This window comes from Furipterus horrens, unplaced genomic scaffold, assembly GCF_987537825.1.
Source record: "Furipterus horrens unplaced genomic scaffold, mFurHor1.1.pri manual_scaffold_5, whole genome shotgun sequence".
In the NCBI taxonomy this organism is placed as follows: Eukaryota; Metazoa; Chordata; class Mammalia; order Chiroptera; family Furipteridae; genus Furipterus; species Furipterus horrens.
In genome coordinates this window covers 93,400,884-93,422,813 of record NW_028327175.1, presented here as the reverse complement: position 1 = coordinate 93,422,813, position 21,930 = coordinate 93,400,884, and the positions used below count along the sequence as shown (strand labels likewise).

Here is a 21,930-nt window from a genome sequence, read left to right as displayed (position 1 = left end):
GTCTGACAACTACGGGACTAAGGAAACCACATCCATCTAGACTTGTAGGAGATGTAGAGACACAGAGACACAAAATGGGCTGGTCCCACACCCATGTGTGGTGGATAAAAATTCGGGAGGGAGATCTCAAGAACAAGGGGTCCCAGCCCTACACTAGGCCCCCCCATCCCAGGGCTCCAGTGTTAGGAAGATAACCCCCCAAAATTTCTGACTGTAAAAACCAGTGGTGTTGGAATTTGTAAAAGGAACTACTGGATTCCCAAGAAGAGCCTTTTAAATGGCCAGCACATGGACTTACTCAGACTCACTCTCTCTGAGCTCCAGCACTGGAATAACAGCTTGAAAGACACCTTCAGCGTACAGGGAGGAACTGAAATGTCTGGCATCAGAGCAAGTGCTGGAGGACAGCTTTCTCCCAGACAAAAAGATGGGCAAAGGCTACTGTTTCTTTTCTGAACCCTCCCCCAAGAGCAACAGAGCCGTTATGTGGGGGCCATATCTGAGACTCTATCAACCCGACCTAGCTCACATGGTTTGCTCCACCCTGAGGAATCCCTGAAGCTGTGCCCCATCCAAATCATGGCTCACCCAAGCTGTTAACAGTGGCTTTTCCATATAAATGGCTGGTCTCTGCTCAGGCTTCACATCTTCCTAAATCCTCTCAAATAAGCAACAACCAACTTTAGCGAGCCCCTAGCCCCAGTACCTCTGGCTAAGTGGCCCCAGGCCCAGCACTAGCAGTAGCCAGCTTTGGATCACTGTGTAGCTTCGCCTGGGAAACTCCAAGCCCAGCACAAGTAGCAGCCATCTGCAGACTGCTTTGTAGCTCATTCTGGGTGGCCCGAGGCAGAACACAAGTGGTGGCTGACTCTGGCCTGCACCACCCGGGAAAGCCCAGAGCCTGTGCACCCAGTGGACAGCTACAGACCATGTAGGAACACCACCACCCTGCCCCTTCTCAGCTGATCCTCCAGAGATGGCGGTGGTTGGTGGTCAGTGGTCACAGCCAGTCCTTGCACCCTCCCATTGATCTTCCAACAGCAACCAAGGCTCAACTACAAGAGGAGGGTGTACTCAGCCCACACGAGGGCACACCTCAGGTATCTAGATTAGGTAATAGGGGAGGCTGTGCCACTGGACCCTACAGGACACCTATTACATTAGGCCATGCTACCAAGATAGGGAGTTGTAGCAGCTCTACCCAGAGGCGGACTTCTGAAGGGCCCCGCAAAACCCCAACTTTACACTTTTTTCTAATGACACCAAGTTTGGTTTCATATGTGCAATTTTAATTATGTACAAGTTTACAATTGGCGGTAAAACCTGAGAGTATGTTTATAGTCACTTATTTTCATTATTTCATTACTACGCTGCATACTGTACACATACTATGATGTACTTGTTTCATTTACGGTTTTAAAAATAGTTTCTGTGTGTATAAATAAATATTCAGGTAAATTAAAATTATATTAAAATCAAATTAATTCCTATTGTTGAAATTATATTAAGATAAAATTAATTCCTGTTGTTACATCAGCAATAAAAAATGTATTTAAGTATTTTCACACTTGTAATTTCAAGTAAAATTCTATATTTTTTGTTCAAATTTCTGATTGTTACTCTTATTATACATATACTATCATTAATTATAATTATACTTTTACATATGTTTAACTATTAGTTCAAAACTTTGTGATTATTATTATGCTATCATTAATTATATTATACATATATTATATTCAAATTTTATTGGAAATAAAACATTAATAGTACATAATATTTTTTATTTATTTAAAAATATGATTAACATGTATTTTTATTTTCCCTGTCTCTCTCTTTTTTTTAAGGGGCCCAATATTTTCTTCTGTGCTTGGAGCCTCAACCGACCTTAATCTGCCTCTGGCTCTACCTAATACATAGAAACAAACACAGGGAGGCTGCCCAAATGAGAAAACAAAGACTCATGGCCCACGTGAAAGAACAGATAAAAACTCCAGAAAAAGAACTAAAAAAAATGAAGATGAGCAATTTATCAACTGCACAATTCAAAACACTGGATATAAAGATTCTCAAGGAACTTAGTGAGTACTTCAACAGTATAAAAAAGACCCAGGCAGAAATGAAGGATATACTAATGGAAATAAAGAACAATTCAGAGGGAATCAACAACAGAATGGATGAACCTGGAATTGAAGCTATGATATGAAACATAAAGAAACAAAAAATAACCAATCAGAACAAGAAGAAGAAAAAAGAATTTAAAAAAATGAAGAGAGCCTGCGAGCCAAGTGTCGCTGGTTCAATTCCCAGTCGGGACACAAGACTAGGTTGCACGTCAGGTCCCCAGTTGGGGGCGTGACTGAGAGGCAACCACACAGTGATGTTTCGCTCCCTCTCTTTCTCCTTTCCCTTCTCTCTAAAAATAAGTAAATAAATAAACAAAAAAAACAAATAAAAAAATTTTTTTAAACGAGGATAGTTCATGGAGCCTCTGGGACAACTTTAAGTGTACCAGCATTCAGATAATAGGGGTAACATAAGGAGAAAAGAAAGAGCAAGATACTGGAAATTTATTTGAAAATATAATGAAAGAAAAATTCCCTAATTTAGTGAAGGAAATAGACATGCAAGTCCAGGAAGCACAGAGAGTATCAAACAAGATCAATGCAAAGAGGCCCACTCCAAGACACATCATAATTAAAATGCCATAGGTTAAAGATAAAGAGAGAATCTTAAGTTCAGCAAGAGAAAAGAAGTCAGTTACCTACAGGGAAGTTCCCATAGGACTGTCAGCTGGTTTCTCAAAAGAAGCTTTGCAAGCAAAAGGTATTGACAAGAAATATTCAAAGTCATGAAAAGCAGGGACCTACAGTCAAGATTGCTCTACCCAGCAAAGCTAACGTTCAGAATTGAAGAGCAGATAAAGAGCTTCCCAGACAAGAAAAATCTAAAGGAGTTCATCATCACCAAACCATTATTATATGAAATGTTAAAGGGACTTATTTAAGAAAGAAATCAAAACTATGAACAATACCATGGTGATAAACACATACCTATCAACAATTGAATCTAAAAAACAGACTAAGCAAACAAAAAGAACAGAGACAGAATCTTAGATACGGAGAGCATTTTGATGGTTGCCAGATGGGAGGGAGGTTTGAGGAAATGGGTGAACAGGTGAGGATATATGGAAGTACAAACTGGTAGTCACAGAATAGCCACAGTATAGGAAATAAAGTAGCCAAAGAACTTATACACACGACCCATGGACATGAACAATGGTGTGGGGATTGCCTGAGGGAGTGAGGGGTGATGGCTAAGGGTACAAAGGAGGAAAAAAAAATGGGACAACTGTAACAGCATAATCAATAAAATATAATTTAAAAGAAAAAATAAATAAACTTTTCTAGCATCTGGTCTAGATCTAAGGACAACACTGGAAGACAAAAAACTCCTGACAGTGTGAAACTCTGCAAGATAAATTATACTTTTCCTTAAATAAATCCCAAGGAAGAAAAATAAATTCACAGATGCTATTGGCTTATGAAATTATAATTTCCACAGCAAAGCTGTATTAAATAAATTGCGACAACAACAGAATCAGTCTCTGAGTATTACTTCTGCTGCCTCCGTGAAACAAAAATAAAGCAAGCCTGCATCACTTCTGGGAAGTCTAACCTCCTCACTGAGCTCTGCTCTTCACCATTTTTTCTTAGCACATACCATATTTTACTAGAATTGGCTATTTAAATTATTGTCCTAGATAGGAGTCACTGAGGGGAAGGTCTGTTGTATTCACAGAGCTGAGTGGCTTCACTATAAATAGTGGAAGTAAAAATTGGGATTAAACACAAGGCAGGGCTCTAAGGGGGATCAAGAGGGCCCTTGTTACTCAGGAGATCACAGGAGTTTGTTTTGTATATAATCGGTAAGGACTAGATTCCTTCAGTGAAGGCATAAAAGTGAGTGAAGATCAGTGAACCATTAAATCTTGCCCCTCAACTCATACATTCATCATATCAATAGGTCTTCCCCTGTTTTTTTTTTTTTTTTTTTTGATCAGTAACTTCCCCAAGTCTTTATTGCTCTCATCCCTTGTGCAGATTTGTCCTCACCTGAACTCGCTGATGGGCTAGAATGTATTCTTGAGGTTTTAATATTTTAAGGGGACGATTTTACATGAAACTGTTGGGGAGGGGAATATTCCTCCAGCTACCCTTGTTAGTTCTTACAACTAGACTAATAATAAAATGAACGCAAGGCCAAATTAATAGGAGAAAAAAAATTTAAATGTGGGCACAGGAGATCATAGCTGATGATCAGAGAATTAATAGACCATCCATCTTTTTATACTTTTAGACAAACAATAAGTTTGTGAAGAATCAACGGGACAGATTTGGACGCTCGTTGGTGAGGAATCTAATCTATGTTTTGGTTTGGGTAGTAAATTAGTAACTGGCTTTTACTTTAAGCTTCTACCCCCACATTCCCCTCTGGGATTCCCTAACTCTAGTAATAGTCTTTCCCCTTTGGAGCAAGAAGGGCACCTTTCACATGGGAGATTGATCTTCTTTCAGGGGGACACAGAGAGGTCAGTGTTCTTGCATTGTTAGTTTCCTAAGTAACTTTAATTCAAAATAATCAATATACTATTGTGGGATGTCTTGTTGCAGCCTGCCCTGGTGCTGTATAATACAAACAGAAAACTTTGGAAGCATAAACTCGGTTTATTTGGAAATTTCAAATAAAGCTGAATTTTTTATATTGATGAATCCTTCCAAAGTTTACCACAGCTCTGCTCAGGGACCAGGTCGCTCAAGCACGGGGTGCTCTCGTCCTCCCCTGGCTGCCACTCAAGAGACCGTGTGTGATGCCAGAGCCAGTCGACCCTGTTTCTCCCACGCCCTCCCACGCCCTCCCACGCCCCCTCCAGTGCCCCGCCCCGGCCAGCAGAGCCTGAGCATGAGCCCTGAGGCGGAGGTGCGCGGGGTTCCGACCAGCCCGGGCAGCAGGGGGCGCGGCTCGGCGGCGGGCGGGGATTTGAGGCCCGACTGTCCTGTCAGCGTTTGGGCCTTACGCCCGCTCCCCGCGACAGAGGTCTGCAGTCAGTAAACCACCAAGAGGCGGAGACCTCCTATTTTCCTAGAGAGAACAGGTGGGAGTGTCGGTGGTGGGAGTGGGAAAGGTTAAGGGTATAGGCTTGAGATGAGTAGGAAAAAAAAAAAAAAAAATAGGGACCGACCCGGAAGCGAAACGGAGGGAGCTTCCGTTCTTTGTTCTGTCCCTGGTGTGTGGGTGTGTGACAGTGTCCAACGGGGCCTGGTTCGTGTCTGGGCTCCCCAGGTCTTCTGTCCCTGCCCCTAGGGTGAGTTCGGCCGCCCTCGGTGCTCGCGGTGAGACGGAGGCTGTGGTCGCCTGGGAAGGGGATGGTGTACGTGCCGCCGCGGCCCGTGGGGTCCCCAGGCCCGCCCGGAACAGGGTGCTGAAGGCATCGCTCCCTCCCTCACAGCCGGTCCCGGACTCCGTTTCTCCAGGGACGCCCCTTCCCCTACGTGGAAGGGAGAAAGGGGCTACGGTTCTGGTTTTGTGACTTAAAGCCCAGCTCGAGCACTTAAAACGTTCCACTATGGCTGTAGAAGAGTCCCTCTTTAAGACAGCTGATGACAGCCACCATAACTAGGTAGTTCTCCGAGACGCTTTTAGTTGAGGTTCACACAGTTATTTGCACCCACGCAGGAGAGGAGGTCTGTTTTTACTTACCTGGGTTTTTAGGGTCAGAGAATAAGTTTTCTGAATTGTGCGCAGTTAGAACTAGGTCTGGGAGGGAGTGAAAACTCAGATTACGGGAATAATCCACTGGCATCCAATAAATCGAGCCTTTTACGGGAAGTGGTACAACTATGTTTGGAACCCATTTGCAACTGTATTATATCCCTGATTTGATGCAATTTTGAAGTGGGATTGAACACAGACTCGGTGTTTACCCTAGAAAGGGCATGTGTAAACTGTACCAGAGGATTAGAAGGCTGATGAACCTGAAATGTATGGGCCATTGGAGAAATTATAGTTACTTATCCCCAAGAAGAGAAGTTTGTGGAGAATGGGCATCATTTGGTTTTGGACAGTTGTGTGTAAGAAAATCTTGTCATTGAAGCTCCATAGGTTATTAGGTCACTGTGAGGTGAGGGTCCAAGGGGATAGACTTTCAGCTTACCGTCTCCAGTGGCTAAACTGCAGCAATGGAGCAGATTCCTTGCTGAAGTAGTGAGAGTATCTAGCAAGTAAGCCAACAATGTTAGGAACATGAGAAGGCGTTTAACACTGAATGGGAGTTTGACCCGGAGTACTTTCAGTTCCCTTTCTGCTTTCTTCAGGGGTGCAACACAAATACCAGTTATTGTGGTCTTAGTTGATATTTATTAGTATACACCTCTTTTTTTCCCCCTTATAAATATCTAGATTAGAAGTGAAGTTTACATGAGTGTTTTAAATTCCTTTTTCTTTTTTTCCCTTAATCATTCAGCATTGGCATCAACTAAAGGCAGAGTTCCTGGGAACTTGGACAGAGTCTCCCAATAATTGCTACTCTGGCCTTCTAGAGTTGACTTCAAAGAAGGTAGGAAAGAATCCAGCAGGTAAAGCTTTCCATGACTTGTTTTCACCACCAGGTCATTTTTCTCAGCCCCAGAAACTGCTTGAGGGATGGCGCTTGGCATTGGAGCAGAGGAAGGGCCCAGCCTGCACCTGAAGCTGTGGGAGCACAATGGAGATTTTTCTTTCTATGAGAAACATTGTTTACTGATCCAGACACTGGGGACTTGTTCTCAACAATATGCCTTTGAGTTATAGCTTTAGTTAACCCAGCTGTGAGGAGGAAGCATTGCTCTGTCCTCTCTGAAAATCAGAGTCTCTCGATTTTCCTTTCTAAGGGAGTTTGGACTGAAAGCTGATTTGTTGGTGGTGTCTGCTTATAAACAGTCCTAGAAATTGTAAAGGTGTTGATAGGAACAAAGAGATGGCTGGGTCTGAGACAGTTTAAAGCAGTGGTTCCTAACCTTTTCAGCACCAGGGACCAATTTCGTGGAAGACAATTTTTCCATGGACCAGGGGTCTGGGGACGGTTTCAGGATGATGCAAGCGCATTACATTCAAGCTCACCTGCTATGCAACCCGGTTCCTAACAGGCCTGGACTGGTTCTGGTCCATGGCCCAGAGGTTGGGCACCCCTGGCTTAACGGGATCCAGCTGGAAGAATGATGGTGGCAAGAGGGTATGTTACCCACATTGAGCTGGTGGGCCTGGTTCATGCCTGATTCAGTGCTTTTCACTGTGTAATGGTTGGTGTTGGGCATTTTATACCCCTTTGTTTACCAAAGACTAGAGTTTTCTGAACTCTCAGTGGCACTCAGGCTAGGCCCCTCCCTTTTTATGTCTTATGTGAATACAACAGTCTGTGATGATGAAGGAAATACTGTTTGCATTCGTGTTTTTTTACTCCTTTTAGTAGTGCCTTGCAATGTAGTTAGCACTAAACAGGTATTTGTTATATGAGCAAATAAACAGATAAAGAGAGGGAGGTAGAAAAAATCCAGGGGCTTTTTTCTTTGCCTTTCCCTAAATTTAAGGATATTCTGGTGGCTGCTGCATCTATTCTAGATCTGTTGATTCCTCTTCCTCCTCCTCTTCCTCCTCCTCTTCCTCCTCCTCTTCCTCCTCCTCCTCCTCCTCCTCTTCCTCCTCCTCTTCCTCCTCCTCTTCCTCCTCCTCTTCCTCTCCTTCTTCCTCTCCTTCTTCTTCTCCTTCTTCCTCTCCTTCTTCCTCTCCTTCTTCCTCTCCTTCTCCTTCTTCTCCTTCTCCTTCTCCTTCTTCTTTTTTAAGTACCTTATCAGTGGAGTTAGGTTTGGTTCTATGAACACTGAGAATCCCCCAAAGGTTTTTTGTTTTTCTTTTTTTTTTAATATTTTTATTATTTTATTTTATTTTTATTATATTTGTTTTTAGACAGAGGGGAAAGGAGAAAGAGAGGAAGAGAAACATTAATGTATGGTTGCCTCTGACATGCCTGCAACTGGGGACCTGGCGTGCAACCTAGGCATGTGCCCGGACTGGGAATCGAACCAGTGACACTTGGTTCACAGTATTGATTCTTGACACAATGTTCAGTGAAGTGGAAACTTCTTGAGATCCAAACCTTAGTCTAGGTGTTAATGTTACATTTTATTCACTAGAACCACTGAAGACAGATCTCTTGATTATTGGAGCATCTGGGAAGTGGAGACATTAATAAGGGTAAAAACAAAGTAATCAGTAATCTTGTGTTTTAAAAAAAGTAGTGGTCTCTGCTTCATGGACTTACATTCTGACCTAAGGAAATGTGTTAGGAGAGAAGAGAGATAACAAGAAAGTTGGTTGCTACCTTCTCAGTGAAAGGAAACATAGCAACTGGGACTAGTCTTTCAGATCCTGGTGAATATATACACCCAGACCCTGTAATGAGACTCACAAGGACCACAAAAGGGGCCCAAGTTCCTCAACAATATCCCACCTTTGACTGAGACGAGAAGGAGAAAACAATTTTAGAAAGAAAGGGGAGGCAGAATTTATCTCATTTAATTTAATAGAGCTTTTTTCCCCTAGTTTTGTGAGACAGGTGTTGTTTCCCCAGGTTTTTAAACATGAGAGAGAAGAGAGAACTCATTAAGTTTCTCTGATCTCCATTATTTGAGTGCTATTTCATGGCTCCTTTTTCTCTTAAGGATAACACCTAAATTTAATGTAACAGCTACAAACCTAATAAAGTAAGTATTTTTCTCCTACCAATTCTAATGTTTATGAGGTTTTTTTCTCTTATATAAACAAATAGCTTTCTCCATTATTCCAAATATGTTTTTAAAGATTTTATTTATTTATTTTTAGAGAGAGAAGAAGGGAGGGAGAAAGAGAGGGAGAGAAACATTGATGGGTTGCCTCTCATACGCCCCCAACTGGGGACCTGGCCTGCAACTCAGGAATGTGGTCTGCCCAGGAATCGAACCTGCAACCTTTTGATTCACAGGCCAGCGCTCAATTCACTGAGCCACACCAGCCAGGGTCCAAATATTCTTAAAAGTTGGTATGATGTATACATACATATTTTGCAATCTGTGTATGTGCTCTCTTTTTCACTTAACTCTGGTATTTATCTTTTCAATAGTTACTTAGTATTTCATTCTGCTAATATCATTTGGCACTGATATTTCCCATTTTTTTGTTGTTAAAAATATCCCTCAGTGTATGTGGGGAGCCAAAAGTGGGATATTGTCAAGGAATGTGGACCCTTTTAGTGATCCTCATATAATCTCATTATAGGGAATGGGAGTATATAAATGTACTAAGGTCTTAAAGACTAGTTCCAGTGGCTACATGTCCTCTCATTGTTCTTAGGTACTAACTAAAAAGTGCTAGTAGGTTTGTTTGTTTTTTTTAATCTATGAATCTTGAACTTTTGTTTCTTCAGGGCTTCCTCGTTGTTTAAAACCTACTTCTGGCCAAGTCTTTAAACAGGAGACCAGAGACAGGAGCTTCTGGCCTTACCCATGGAAACTCAGGCTGATCACGCATCTCAGGAACCTCAGGCCCTGCTTGAGAGTGGTAAGGAATAAAGAATTCATTCCTTCATTGATTCAGTCATTCAACAGTCATTTATTGAAATCTCAGGTACTAGGCAAATAGCTCAAACTCAGACATGATTAAGACATAATTCATGCCATTCAATAACTCATAGCCAGGTGTGGATTAACATACCGTTTGATAGGTTTTATGCTGAGGCATTTTTAAGGGCCATGGGTTCCTTGTGCTGGATTAAGAAAACTGGGACACACCTAATTCCATTTTCCAGGGTTATTTTAACAGCTGACTTCATAGTCCTGGTTTTGCTCTTTAGGACCATGTGCTTAGAGGATACTCTTGAGAATCATTCTGTAGGTCACAAGCAAAAGAATAAAATGTATAGGAAGCCATGAAAGTATATGTGTTTTGCTTTCATGATGAGCCCGTTTTATTCCTAGTGGTTATTATTCCCTTGTGTACAAGGAAAAGCATTTAAGAAACTTTTTTTGTCTGGGTGATTCTGCAGAACCTAGTATCTACGGATTTCAAGTCTCTATGGAATAAATATGTTAACCTAAAAATTACAAAAACAGGTCATCAGGAAAAAATCTTGGCAATACAACTAACTTATAAGGACTTGTATCCAGACTACATAAAGAACTCTTACAACTCAAGACAACCCACTTTTTAAAATGGAAACATTTAAACAAACATTTCACAAAAAGGATATACAAATGGTCAGTGAGCACATGAAAAGATGTTTGATATCATTGTTCATCAAGGAAATGCAATCCAAAACCATGGTGAGATACCACTAAGCCTACATTAGATTGGCTAAAATTTAAAAGATATACCATACCAAGTGTTGGCAAGGATGCAGAGGAACTAGAACTCTCATACAGTGCTACTGGAAATGTAAAATTGGAGAAATACTTTGGAAAGTAGTTCATCATTTTTTAAAATGTTAAACTTACATCTACCATAAGTCCAGCCATTCCAGTCCCAGCCATTGACTCATGAGAAACAAACAAACCAAAGAAAAAGAGAGAGGGGGTGGGGAGAGAAAGGGAGAGATGATCAAGTACAGAAGAAGGAAAACATTTAGATTCACACTCATCACTAAGAACAGGACTGGGCAAATTTCATTGAGAGCAGGGTGACTAGAGAGAAAGGAAGGGACCAGGGCCAGAGTAGAGAGCAAGAATCAACAGGGTATTAGACATCTCTCTTTAGGATGGGCCCACAGTGAATGTGCCTGCAGAGGAAGTGAACTTAAAACTGTCAGAGGGAGTAGGTCCTAGATTGTCCCAGGACCCTATGAGTTTTCTGTTGGTTGGGAGGCCAGACAGCAGCAAATAGACTCACTCATAGACCCTTTTATTGTCCCCAGCTCTTCCTTCCTCAACAGTTCCTGCATTTTCCAACAAGGACTGTCTGGGGGATGAGATGTTGGCAGCTGCTCTCCTAAAGGCCAAGTCCCAGGTAAGCTCTGGTTCCCCTTATCCTCTTTTTCTTTCCCATTTTGTGGACATTTTTGGTGCAGCAACAGCCCAATTCAGTGCCCCAACCACAATTCCCCCCATCAGGACTGTGGTCCTTTCCTACTGAGTAATGGACCTTTCTTTCTTGGACTCACCTCTGTCCACCCTAATCTCCTTTTTTCAGCTTCCCAAATATGCATTATTTAACCCCATCCCAAATTATATTTTTGATGCTGCCAGTCCCACTCCTCACCCTGAAGTTGCATGCAGGAACGTGTTGTTTCAGGAGTTGGTGACATTTGAGGATGTAGCTGTGTACTTTATCCGGAAGGAGTGGAAGCGTTTGGAGCCTGCTCAGAGAGATCTCTATAGAGATGTGATGCTGGAGAATTATGGGAATGTATTCTCACTGGGTAAGGAGTTATGCTTTCTCAATAAAACTCTCTTGGCATTTCTTTGCTTCCTTGTTTGCTAGTAACAGTTGAGCCAGTGAAAATGATTAATTAAGGATTGCCTTAGTCTCAGAAAATTCTAACAATAATAATAGTAACGCCCATTTGTACAGTAATTTGCAGTTTATAAAGAGGTTTCATATATATTCTCTTATTTAATCCTCACAATAACACAGCAGTTGAGGGAGCTAGAATTATCCTCATTTTATAGGTGAGATAAGAGAGGTCAGAGATCTTAAATGCTTTACACATAGACCTATAGTTGGTGAGTGGCAGAACTTGAGCCCTGGTCTTTGAAGTCCATGTTATTCATAGGATTTAACTTATTATCCAGAGACTTTTCCAAAAGATTAGCATATTAGGATCCAAGAATGTGCGTGATACTGCTCTGTGCCCAGGTGAACATTCTGGAACTCTATCTCCTCCCCTTCTCTGTTAGATTACCTCTAGGGACTTGTAGCTTTGTTCATGACTTAGGACAACTGCTGTTCTTACAGAAATTTTAACTTATTATAGGGTACAATTTCCTTCTTAACCTTTAGTCTGTGGACTGTTGATTTCTTGTCTCTTACCTACTTACAGTGAGAACATTTTCCTCAGCAATGCCAGAGGGTCTTCCTAAGTCCCATTTGAGACACCCCTGACATTTCCTCTCTGACCCCTGCAGGTCCTGGGTCTGGGATTGATCTCTGACTGCTTGATATGAGCAGGATAAACCTTGTCCTGTGTCTTTTCCCATGAGCAGGATTCCCATTCCTGTATTTTGACATAATCTCTGGGCTGAGGAAGAGTTGAGGGTTCTGGGTTTGAGCGGAATTAGGAATAGAGAGGTTCTGAGAGGTACCTGTTCAAGTGAAGGAGAAACAGCTATTTCTGTCCCTAATACTCACTGCCCTATATTTACTTTTTAAAATATTGACAAATTTAGAAGTGCTAACATCTAGTCCCTTTATATTTGTCCTCTGTGCATGCAGTTCCCTTTAGAAATCCCAGGATGGTGAAAATAGAGAAATCACATATGGAAATTGTTTACATATTCTCCCATTATAGCATAGGCTTTTAGGCCTAGGGCCCAGAGATAGATGAACTGTCTTTTGCCTGTTTTCATGTATTTGGCATATGTGGGCCTACAAACATGAGTGTTCTTTTCACCTGGGGTTGTAGGGGGTCACTAATGACCTCAACCTTGGTGCTCCTTCCTGTTCTACTACTGGTTCTCATTAGCTTCCCCACTTTTCTTAAACAGTTCTGGTAGTCACCATGTCCCAAATTATATCTGCAGTTTTTAACCTCTCTGAGGACTTTGTCACTTCATTAAACATGTCCTTCCCTTTTATTTTTGGTTCCCTGCCCCTGCCTGATCCGCCCTTTCTTTACGATCCAACTTTCTCTCTACTTCCAGCTGTTTCTCAGTTTTGCTTACTGCCTTTCTCCTTCCCTGTTTCTTCTTCTCTTATTCTGCCTTAGCTACGCATAGCCTGGGCAGATAAGAGGCTTGCACGTGATTATGGTGTCCTCTGGTTTTGATTTTTTCTTCCACAAGGAACAAGTGATGTTTGTATTTTGTATTGTGCCAGATGGTGAGACCAGAACTGAGCATGATCAAGAAATTTCTGAAGATACAGGATCACATGGGGTGCTATTGGGAAGATTCCAAAAGGATATTTCTCAGGGTCTTAAGTTTGAAGAAACCTATGAAAAAGAAGTCAGTCTAAAGAGGCAGCTGGGGAACTCCTCTGGAGAAAGACTGAATAGGAAGATACAAGATTTTGGTCAAGTGACAGTTGAGAAAAAGCTAACTCCCATGAGAGAGAGAAGTGAGAAATATAATGATTTTCGGAACAGCTTCACTGTGAGTTCCAACCTTATTTCACATCAGAGACTTCCTTTGGGAGACAGACCCCATAAGTGTGATGAATGTAGCAAGAGTTTTAATCGAACTTCAGACCTTATTCAACATCAGAGAATCCACACTGGGGAAAAGCCCTATGAATGTAGTGAATGTGGGAAAGCCTTCAGCCAGAGCTCACATCTGATTCAGCATCAAAGAATCCACACTGGAGAGAAACCTTATGAATGTAACGATTGTAGGAAGACCTTCAGTTGTAGCTCTGCTCTCATTCTACATCGAAGGATCCATACTGGAGAGAAACCCTATGAATGTAATGAGTGTGGGAAAACCTTTAGCTGGAGCTCCACTCTTACTCACCATCAGAGAATCCACACTGGCGAGAAACCGTATGCTTGTAATGAATGTGGCAAGGCCTTCAGTAGGAGCTCCACCCTCATTCATCACCAGAGAATCCACACTGGAGAGAAACCCTATGAATGTAATGAGTGTGGGAAGGCTTTCAGCCAGAGCTCACACCTCTATCAGCACCAGAGAATCCACACTGGAGAGAAGCCCTATGAATGTATGGAATGTGGAGGGAAGTTTACCTACAGTTCAGGCCTTATTCAGCATCAAAGAATCCACACAGGGGAGAATCCCTATGAATGTAGTGAGTGTGGAAAAGCCTTTAGGTATAGCTCAGCTCTTGTTCGCCATCAGAGAATTCACACTGGAGAGAAGCCTTTGAACGTAATGGGAATGAGCAAAAGTTCTCTCAGAGTTACTGAACTAAATATCAGGGAGTCTACATGAAAGAGAACCACACACCTGTTTTTCTCACTTCCTCTGAGTTTAAAGAGCTCCTGCCTTACTAAAAAAGTATGAACAACTTAGGATGTGTCCCTTCCAACACAAACCTTTCACTTTAGAAAATGGGGTTAATTGGGCAAATCATCCTGGCACAGTGGTTGGCAATCTAGTCAGTTTTCCCAGGGAATGATACCAGCCTTAAAAATTATGAGGCAAGCAACAGATTAGGTTCTGGGAATAGAGGGAAGCTCTGGGCCCAGTCACCTATTATGGAAGGGAATTTGCACTAGACCATATTTCTCACACCAAGGGAGCCTTTCTTACCAAGGTGGGGATGGAAGCACAGTACGAATAAAATTCTAAGGATTCCTCTAGTTGGAGTCAGTATAGTCAGCGCAGAAGGCAGTGGCAAGAATGGTCTGGGTCCTGTTACTTGCTAGAAAGGGAAAAGGAGACTATATTTGAAAGCCACTGTTCCTAATCTAGTTTTTAAGTTTTGATAAGAAAATTTGTTGCTGAGGGATTTATTTGATTGGGGGTAAGGAAGCGGGGGCAAGAGAGGTTTTCTATGGTGACTATCCTTTATGGCTCTTGGAACAGCAAGACCAAGTTTCTGAGAGCTATCTGGCAATTTTGTTGGAGGATCCCTTGTCATTCCCTGTTCTGATAGGACTAATTGAGAAATCCATCTAATCGGTGAGCCTAACATGAAGTGGATCGAAAGCATTTAGCATTGCCTCTGTTTCCTTTCCTCTATCTCTCACCACTTCTGTAATAAAAGAAAAAAGTGATTTAATCCAAATCCTTAGCGACTAAGGATGCTTTTAAGGAGCTCAGCCAGCTTGCCCTGCCCTCTCTCACCTATGACCTGTGACACCTGACCCCAGCAGCCAGACCTCTCCTGACCCCACCTCTGACTTCAACAGCCAAGTATGAATGCGGACACAGCAAAGCCTAGAGAAGGAAGGAGCTCCCTGCTGGGTTAGGGTGGAGCTCCTGAGGTCCCGGCTGAAGGGATGACCTTTGATTATGTTTTTACAATCCTGCTCATCCTGTAGCATAAATGAAGTGCACTATTAAACAGAATAGATTTTCAGAAGGAGAGATTGAGTGTGTTTTTGTGCAGGGGCAAAATTTATTATAGTTTAAACAGGAATCATTAGTGATTGTAAATGGAATAATTAAAAATCTTTATAAAGTTTTTTTTTTTTTTTACAACCAACCATTTCTTAGTCACAAACATGTTACCTCTTTGCCTCAAGATTCCCATCATATTCCTCTAGATACTGCCCTAGACTCGAATCATTTACACAATCTCTCCCACCTTTAATACCAAACCCACATGTAGGGTTTTTGTGCAACATATCATTCAGTGTGATATGATACTTAAAACCAACAACTAAAACTAGAAAGGTGTTGCTGGGGGTAGGGTCCCTAACGAGAGTGAACTTGGATATTGAATAGCAATGGGCATATTTAGATTTCTTAGTTTGGCTGTCGGTGAGAGGATGTTATAGTCATGGAGGAGGCAGAGATGAGGAAATGCCTGGAACTCTGACCTCTGAAAAAACTTGGGTCATATGTTGTGATCAACTAATGTGTTTAATTTCTTAAAGCTATAACAAAACTTAGCACTTGAGCTCTTCTCTGACATTCACCACATACTTTTAGATTATTTCTCAGAGTGTAGACCATGAACTATCCATATTAGTCACTAAATAGGCTGCTTGTTAGTAATGCAGATTGCTAAGGCCCAAATCAGACAAAATTATTTCTGAGGGTAGAGCTGAAAAGGGGAAAGGAAAAAAAAAAAAAAAGGAATAGGGAAAATTCCTAGGAAAAGATAAATTTGAGCTAGGTCTTAGGTAATATGTGGTAAGAAAAGGTTCCAGTAAGGACACTTTGGGGTGGGCCTGAGTGTGGCCACTTAATGTGAAGCTCTGGGAAAGACCCCTGAACAGGAAGGGTCAGCCCCTTTGCCCAGATGGTGAACCCTTCACCCCTCCCCCACCCCCCAAGAATTCATGATTGTCAGTCTTTCATAGCTTGTCAGTGGGTCCTAAGACTGATTGGGGCCATTATATGAAAAAACTTTAAAAAAAAAATCTCTGAAATTACTTTCATAACGTTTTATTCACCTGATTCTCCTGATTTATCCTGTACCCATCATGATTCCTTAGTCCGTAACCGAGCATTCCTTAATGTGCATAGAACTCCTTTGTCTCTGCCATTATCCTTGGAACCCATTTACTTCCAATGCCTTTACCATTACTTCTGTGCAAATAAGTTTTAAATCTGCATGCGTGGCCCTGATCTCTCCCAAGCTCCACTCTTGTGTCTCCAGTTTGCAGGGCATTTACACTTAGGTCTTTTAAAAGTTTCACATGGCCCTGGCCAGTGTGGCTCAGTTGGAGTGTCGTCTCATAAACCAAAAGGTTGCAGGTTCAATTCCCAGTCAGGGCACATGCCTGGGTTGCAGGTTTGGTCCCCCATCGAAGTGCATACAGGAGACAATGTTTCTCTCCCCATCTAAAAGTCAATAAGCATGTCCTCAGGTGAGGATTAAAAAGTTCCAAATTACATGTTTCGAACCAGGTATGCCTTTCCCATAAACTTGCCCCTCAGAAATTTTTAAACCTCTCAGAGTCACAACTTCTGAGTGTTTGATTATTTTTATCCTACACCTGACCAGCATCAAGTCCTGGGCAGATTTAGTAACCATGGAGTGGGAAGATAGAGACTGTTACTAGAGGAGAATCTTTCAGAGTTGAGATTATGGACGAGGTGGGATTTCTGAGTGATGATGGTAATAGTAGCATATACTCTGCCTGGCCCCTTTCCAAGTGTTTTTCATATATTAAGTCATTTAATCCTCGCTACAACCTGTGGTAAGGCAGGTGTTAGTATAACCCCATCTTACAGGTGAGGAAACAATTGAACTTACCTGGTGAGGTAGGACAAGATCATGGTCGCACTACTCGGTGGGAAGTTGAGACAGGCTAGGTGGATGTGAGATGGGAAGGTACCTGTAAAGGGAACCTCATCTAGGCAATGATCTTATTCTGTCAATTATGATTCTACAATCTCCTTCATAGTTCATACTCTTCATTTCCAGCTGTTAACCTTAGAGTTCAAGTCTTTAATACTTCTCCCCTGGATTATATAGCCTAATGCAACAATTTCCAACCCTTTTCTTCTAATGGCACAAATAAACTAATTACTGCAATTCTGTGGCACACCAAAAAGTATATTTTTTGCTGTTCTGACCAAAAAAAAATAGGTATAATTTTGATTCATTCATAGTGGACAACTATTGTGCTGTTGTCATTTTTTTTTTTTTTTTTAAATTTGACAGTCTAAGGGAAAAGAGGTCAGTGCCCCTGACTAAATAGTCAGGTATTGCGTGTTTTAAAAATTCTTGTGCCCCGCCCCCCAGTTGAAAATCGCTGTCCAAATGGATTGATATCTTTATTATTTTTAGAGAAAGGAACATCAATTAGTTGTTCCACTTATTTATGCATTCGCTAGTTAATTCTTGTAGGTGCCCTGACCAGGGTTCAAATCCATAACCTTGACACATCAGTACGACACTCTAACCAACTGAACTATCCGGCCAGGGCCTGGATTGATATCTTTACTTTCTCCCATTATAAATCACCCTCTCCCCAAAGCAGTGTACCAATCTTGTCAGTGACTTCTTTTTTTTATAGAATAAAACTCAAACCCCTTAGCTGTACGTAGTCAAGGTTTTCCTTAAACTGGCCTTCACATGTCTGTATTGCCTTAACTCTTAGTGCTCCTCTTCACACATTAAAAATCAGATGGGTGAAAAACCAGAGCTGTCAGTCATTAGAGCAGTAAAAACAGATTTTATTCAGAACTATTGCAATAGGGGAAAAGTGACCTCAATAAGACCTGGGCCCAATCCCAAATACAGCATGGCCAAGGAGCAGGGTGAGGGGTCAGTGAGTGAAAGTTTTCTAAGAGGAGTAAGGAGGGTTTTGGTTAAACTGACCTAGCAGGATTTTTGCTGAAGACAGGCAAGGGTGATTAGACATTGCTGTGGAGTGATGGTACAGGATGGGGGCCTCTTGCTAAAGTGATTTAGCAGGGTTCTTGCTAAAACTAGATTTTACAAGGAAGTGCACAGATGGACCTAGGAGAAGGTTCAGAAGCCCGAGTAAGATTTGGTCAAGCAAAGAATCTTTGTCACATCAAATAGAAGTTAATAACCAGGTCCAATTCATGCCCATGATTTTGTTTACTCACAGTGTACCCATATCTTGCTCCAGCTTCTTACATCCTATCAATAAAATATCAGAGTCCAAAAAGACTTGAGAAACCATTTTCAACCTCTCTCTCCGAGCAGAAACTTTCAACAGTACCCCTGACAGATAACTATTCTCTATTGTAACATCTTCAGGGAAAAGAGGCTCATTGTTGCACCACACAGAAGTGGATAATTACATTGTTGAGCATTCTGATTGCTGGAAATCAAGTTGAGCTGAATTCTGCCTCCTTGTAAGCTTGTGCCTTCTACTGTTAGCTTCTGATTTTGCCTTATTATTGAAATGAAAGGGATGAGGCAAGATTTCCAAGGACATTATCAGTCATAATAGCAAAAGCAATTTCAGCCCTGACCAATGTGGCTCTATTGGTTGGGTGCCCTCTGCAAAGCGAAAGATGGCCAGTTTGATTCCACTCAGAATGCATGCCTAGAGTCGTGGGTTCAGTCTCCGGTTGGGGCACATGTGAGAGGCAAGCAATCATGTTTCTCTCACATGGATGTTTCCCTTTCCTCCCTCCCTTCCTTTCTCTCTAAAAATAAGTAAATAAATAATATCTTTTTTAAAAGACAATTTCATTCCTAATTACCTCCACCCACCCCAAGTTATACCTGTTCTTTGGGATCCAACTCAAATAATTCTGAAAAATGATATTATGTGATAAGTTTCCAAGTAAGAGAAAAGCCTGCTTCTATCTGAACATTTCAGCCAACAGAAGTGTGAACCATGGAGTGGTGGTTGAGAAAAATACCCTAACAAATTGTTTCTTTTTACTTTAAAGGTTGTTTTTGAAAGCTCCCCGGAGATATTTTCTTTTTCTCTTAGTTTGTCGGTGAAGTTAAAACTTTTTCTACTTTAAAAATTAAAAGAAAGCTTAGTCAGGTGCATTATTTTAAATGTCGGTAATGAAGAACTGAAGATTTTGAAATGAATCAAAAATGATATGGACTATTTTCTACATACAAAGAGAAATAGGATCAGAGAGTGGTTTCTCCAGGAATGACAAAGGATTCTTATTTTTTCCACAGACGTATTTCCTTATGTATTCTCTACTTTGGTTGCTGACATTATCAACTTCCCAGTCAGCCAAGCTATGATAGAAACCTAGAAATTGTTCTGCATGCATTGTTTCTCCATCTCCTCACCTATACAGCTTGTCTGTCAATATCCTAGCCCATCCTGTTTTGCCCATTCCTGTGACTCATGCAAGGGCCTAGGTCATTCTTAACTCCGTCCAGGATTTTGGCATCAGCCTTTTTGTTTCCAAAGTCTTCTCCAATCCATTCTCTTTATTTTTTTAAAATCCTCACTTGAGGACATGCTTATTGATTTTAGAAAGAGGAGAAGGGAGGGAGAAGGTGGGGTGGGGAGAAAAATCGGCGTGAGAAACATCAGTTGGTTGCCTCTCATACGTGCCCCAATGGGGACCAAACCCACAACTTAGGCATGTGACCAGGAGTCAAACCCTCCACCTTTTAATTTATGAGACAATGCTCTTACCAACTGAGCTACACCTGCCAGGGCTCCAATCCATTCTTCACACTTACGCATGAGTTATCTCTCTAAAATGCTAATTGGATGACAGCACCTCAAAACCTTTCAGTGGTCCATTCTCAGCCTCTAGGCCCAATTCTTTGCCATGATTCAGGGTTTTTCGCTTTCTAGCCCTTCATACTTCTTCATCCTACCTCCTAGTACCTTTCTCATCCCAACCCCCATCCTCCTTCCTTCCCACATATTTTACACTGGAGTGATGCAGAACTACAGTGACAGGGGCACAAATACTGTATAATGCCTCTGTGCCTTTATACCTGCTATTTATTCTTCCTGAATGCCCTCCCCTCTTTGTTCACCAAACAAACTCCTATTTATCTTTGAAAATCTCATCATAAGCTTCACCTTTAATGTGGAGCCTTCCCAGGGCATTGTGTTTGCCACCTTCCACCCCCACTGAGTTCACCATTTCCTCTAAGCTGTCTCTGTATCTTGCACATACTCTCATTATTGTGTTTATTCTGTTACTCCCCCTCCTAATCTGTTAACTTACTCATCTAACTCCCCCATTATGGTTTTCTCATAGAATCCTTGATCCATAATGCAGTTGAAATTCTAATAGCAACTTTCCCTACAGTTATTACGTGTAAGGGCAACTGCTAGTATGAATCTTTTCATATTAATCCACATCTAACCCCTCTGTGCAGCTCTCCTACTAAGAAGCAGCAGGCGTGAACATCCACAGTTCACAGCATGAATCCTCTGCTCCTCGACCAACGCTGGCCCCTCGGCAAAGGCTTCCTGTGTCTATGTTCCCAAGGCATTTGTTTGGTTGCTTGAGTTTCTCTGTGGGTTTTTAAAAAAGATTTTATTTATTTATTTTCAGAGAGAGGGGAAGGGAGGGAGAAAGAGAGATATCAATGTGCAAGAGATGTATTGATCAATTGCCTTTCGCACACCCCCAACTGGGGACCTGGCCCACAACCCAGGCATGTGCCCTAGCTAGGAATTGAACCGGCGACCTTTTGGTTCACAGTCCAGCACACAATTCACTGAGCCACACCAGCCAGGGCTGTGAGTTTCTTAAAAATAATAACTTTATTGAGTTATAATTTATATACCATACAATTCACCCACTTAAAGTGTACAGTAAGGTGGTTTTTTAATATTCAGAGTTGTGCAACTAACACCACAATTTTCGAACATTTTCATCACCCTAAAAAGAAACCCTTTAGCAGTCAGTGTTTTCCCCCAACTCCCCCAGTCCTCGGCAGCTACCAGTCTACTTTTTGTCTCTTTGGATTTGGCTATTCTGGACATTTCACATAAATGGAACCATAATCATGCAATATGTGGCTTTTGTGTCTGGTGTCTGGCTTCTTTCACTTAGCATAATGATATAAAGTTTCAGCTGTGTATGCTGTAGTGTGAATCTGTACTTCATCCTTTTTTATTGCTGAATAACATTTCATTGCATGTATATATCACACTTGGTTTATTCTTTCATCCATTGATGAACATTTGGGTTTTTTTTCCTTTTTGGCTATTGTGAATAATGTTGCTATGAACATTTGTGTACAAGTTTTTGTGTTGATATATTTTTGTTTCTCTTTGATATATACCTAGGACAGGAATTTCTGGGTTAAGTGTTATAACCTTTTGAGGAAATGGCCAGGCTGGTGAGAATGTAAAAGTGAGATTGTTGCATTTTACATTCTCACCAGCAGTGTATAGGCTTCTGATTTCTCTGCATTCTCAACAACATTTATTACTTTTTTATTATAGCCATCCTAGTGGGTTTGAAGCGGTCTCATTGTGGTTTCAGTTTGCATTTCCCCGATGACTAATTATGCCGAGTATCTTTCCATGTGCCTACTGTCCATTTGTATATCTTTTTAGGAGAAATGTCTATTTAAATCCTTTGCCCATCTTTTAATTGGTTATTTGTCTCTTTATTATTGAGTTGTAAGGAAGTTCTAGATATAAGT

The 21,930-nt window shown here is 41.5% G+C and overlaps 1 protein-coding gene across 4 annotated transcripts; it reads left to right on the top strand.

Moving 5' to 3' along the window:
* The first annotated feature begins 5,004 nt into the window (after positions 1-5,004).
* On the top strand, positions 5,005-15,261 carry ZNF3 (zinc finger protein 3). Of its 4 annotated transcripts, none has more exons than XM_090276704.1 (6): positions 5,005-5,155; positions 6,524-6,616; positions 9,497-9,630; positions 10,979-11,070; positions 11,356-11,482; positions 13,099-15,261. In XM_090276704.1, exons 3-6 carry the CDS (start codon positions 9,576-9,578, stop codon positions 14,163-14,165), a joined length of 1,341 nt encoding a protein of 446 aa, XP_090132830.1. In that variant the 5' UTR covers positions 5,005-5,155; positions 6,524-6,616; positions 9,497-9,575; the 3' UTR covers positions 14,166-15,261. The 4 variants fall into 4 exon arrangements, with proteins under 4 accessions (XP_090132830.1, XP_090132831.1, XP_090132829.1 ...); XM_090276705.1 differs by lacking the exon at positions 5,005-5,155 and adding an exon at positions 5,221-5,365 and having other exon boundaries at positions 10,997-11,070; XM_090276703.1 differs by lacking the exon at positions 5,005-5,155 and adding an exon at positions 5,221-5,365 and having other exon boundaries at positions 6,524-6,635.
* Positions 15,262-21,930: the final 6,669 nt, after the last annotated feature.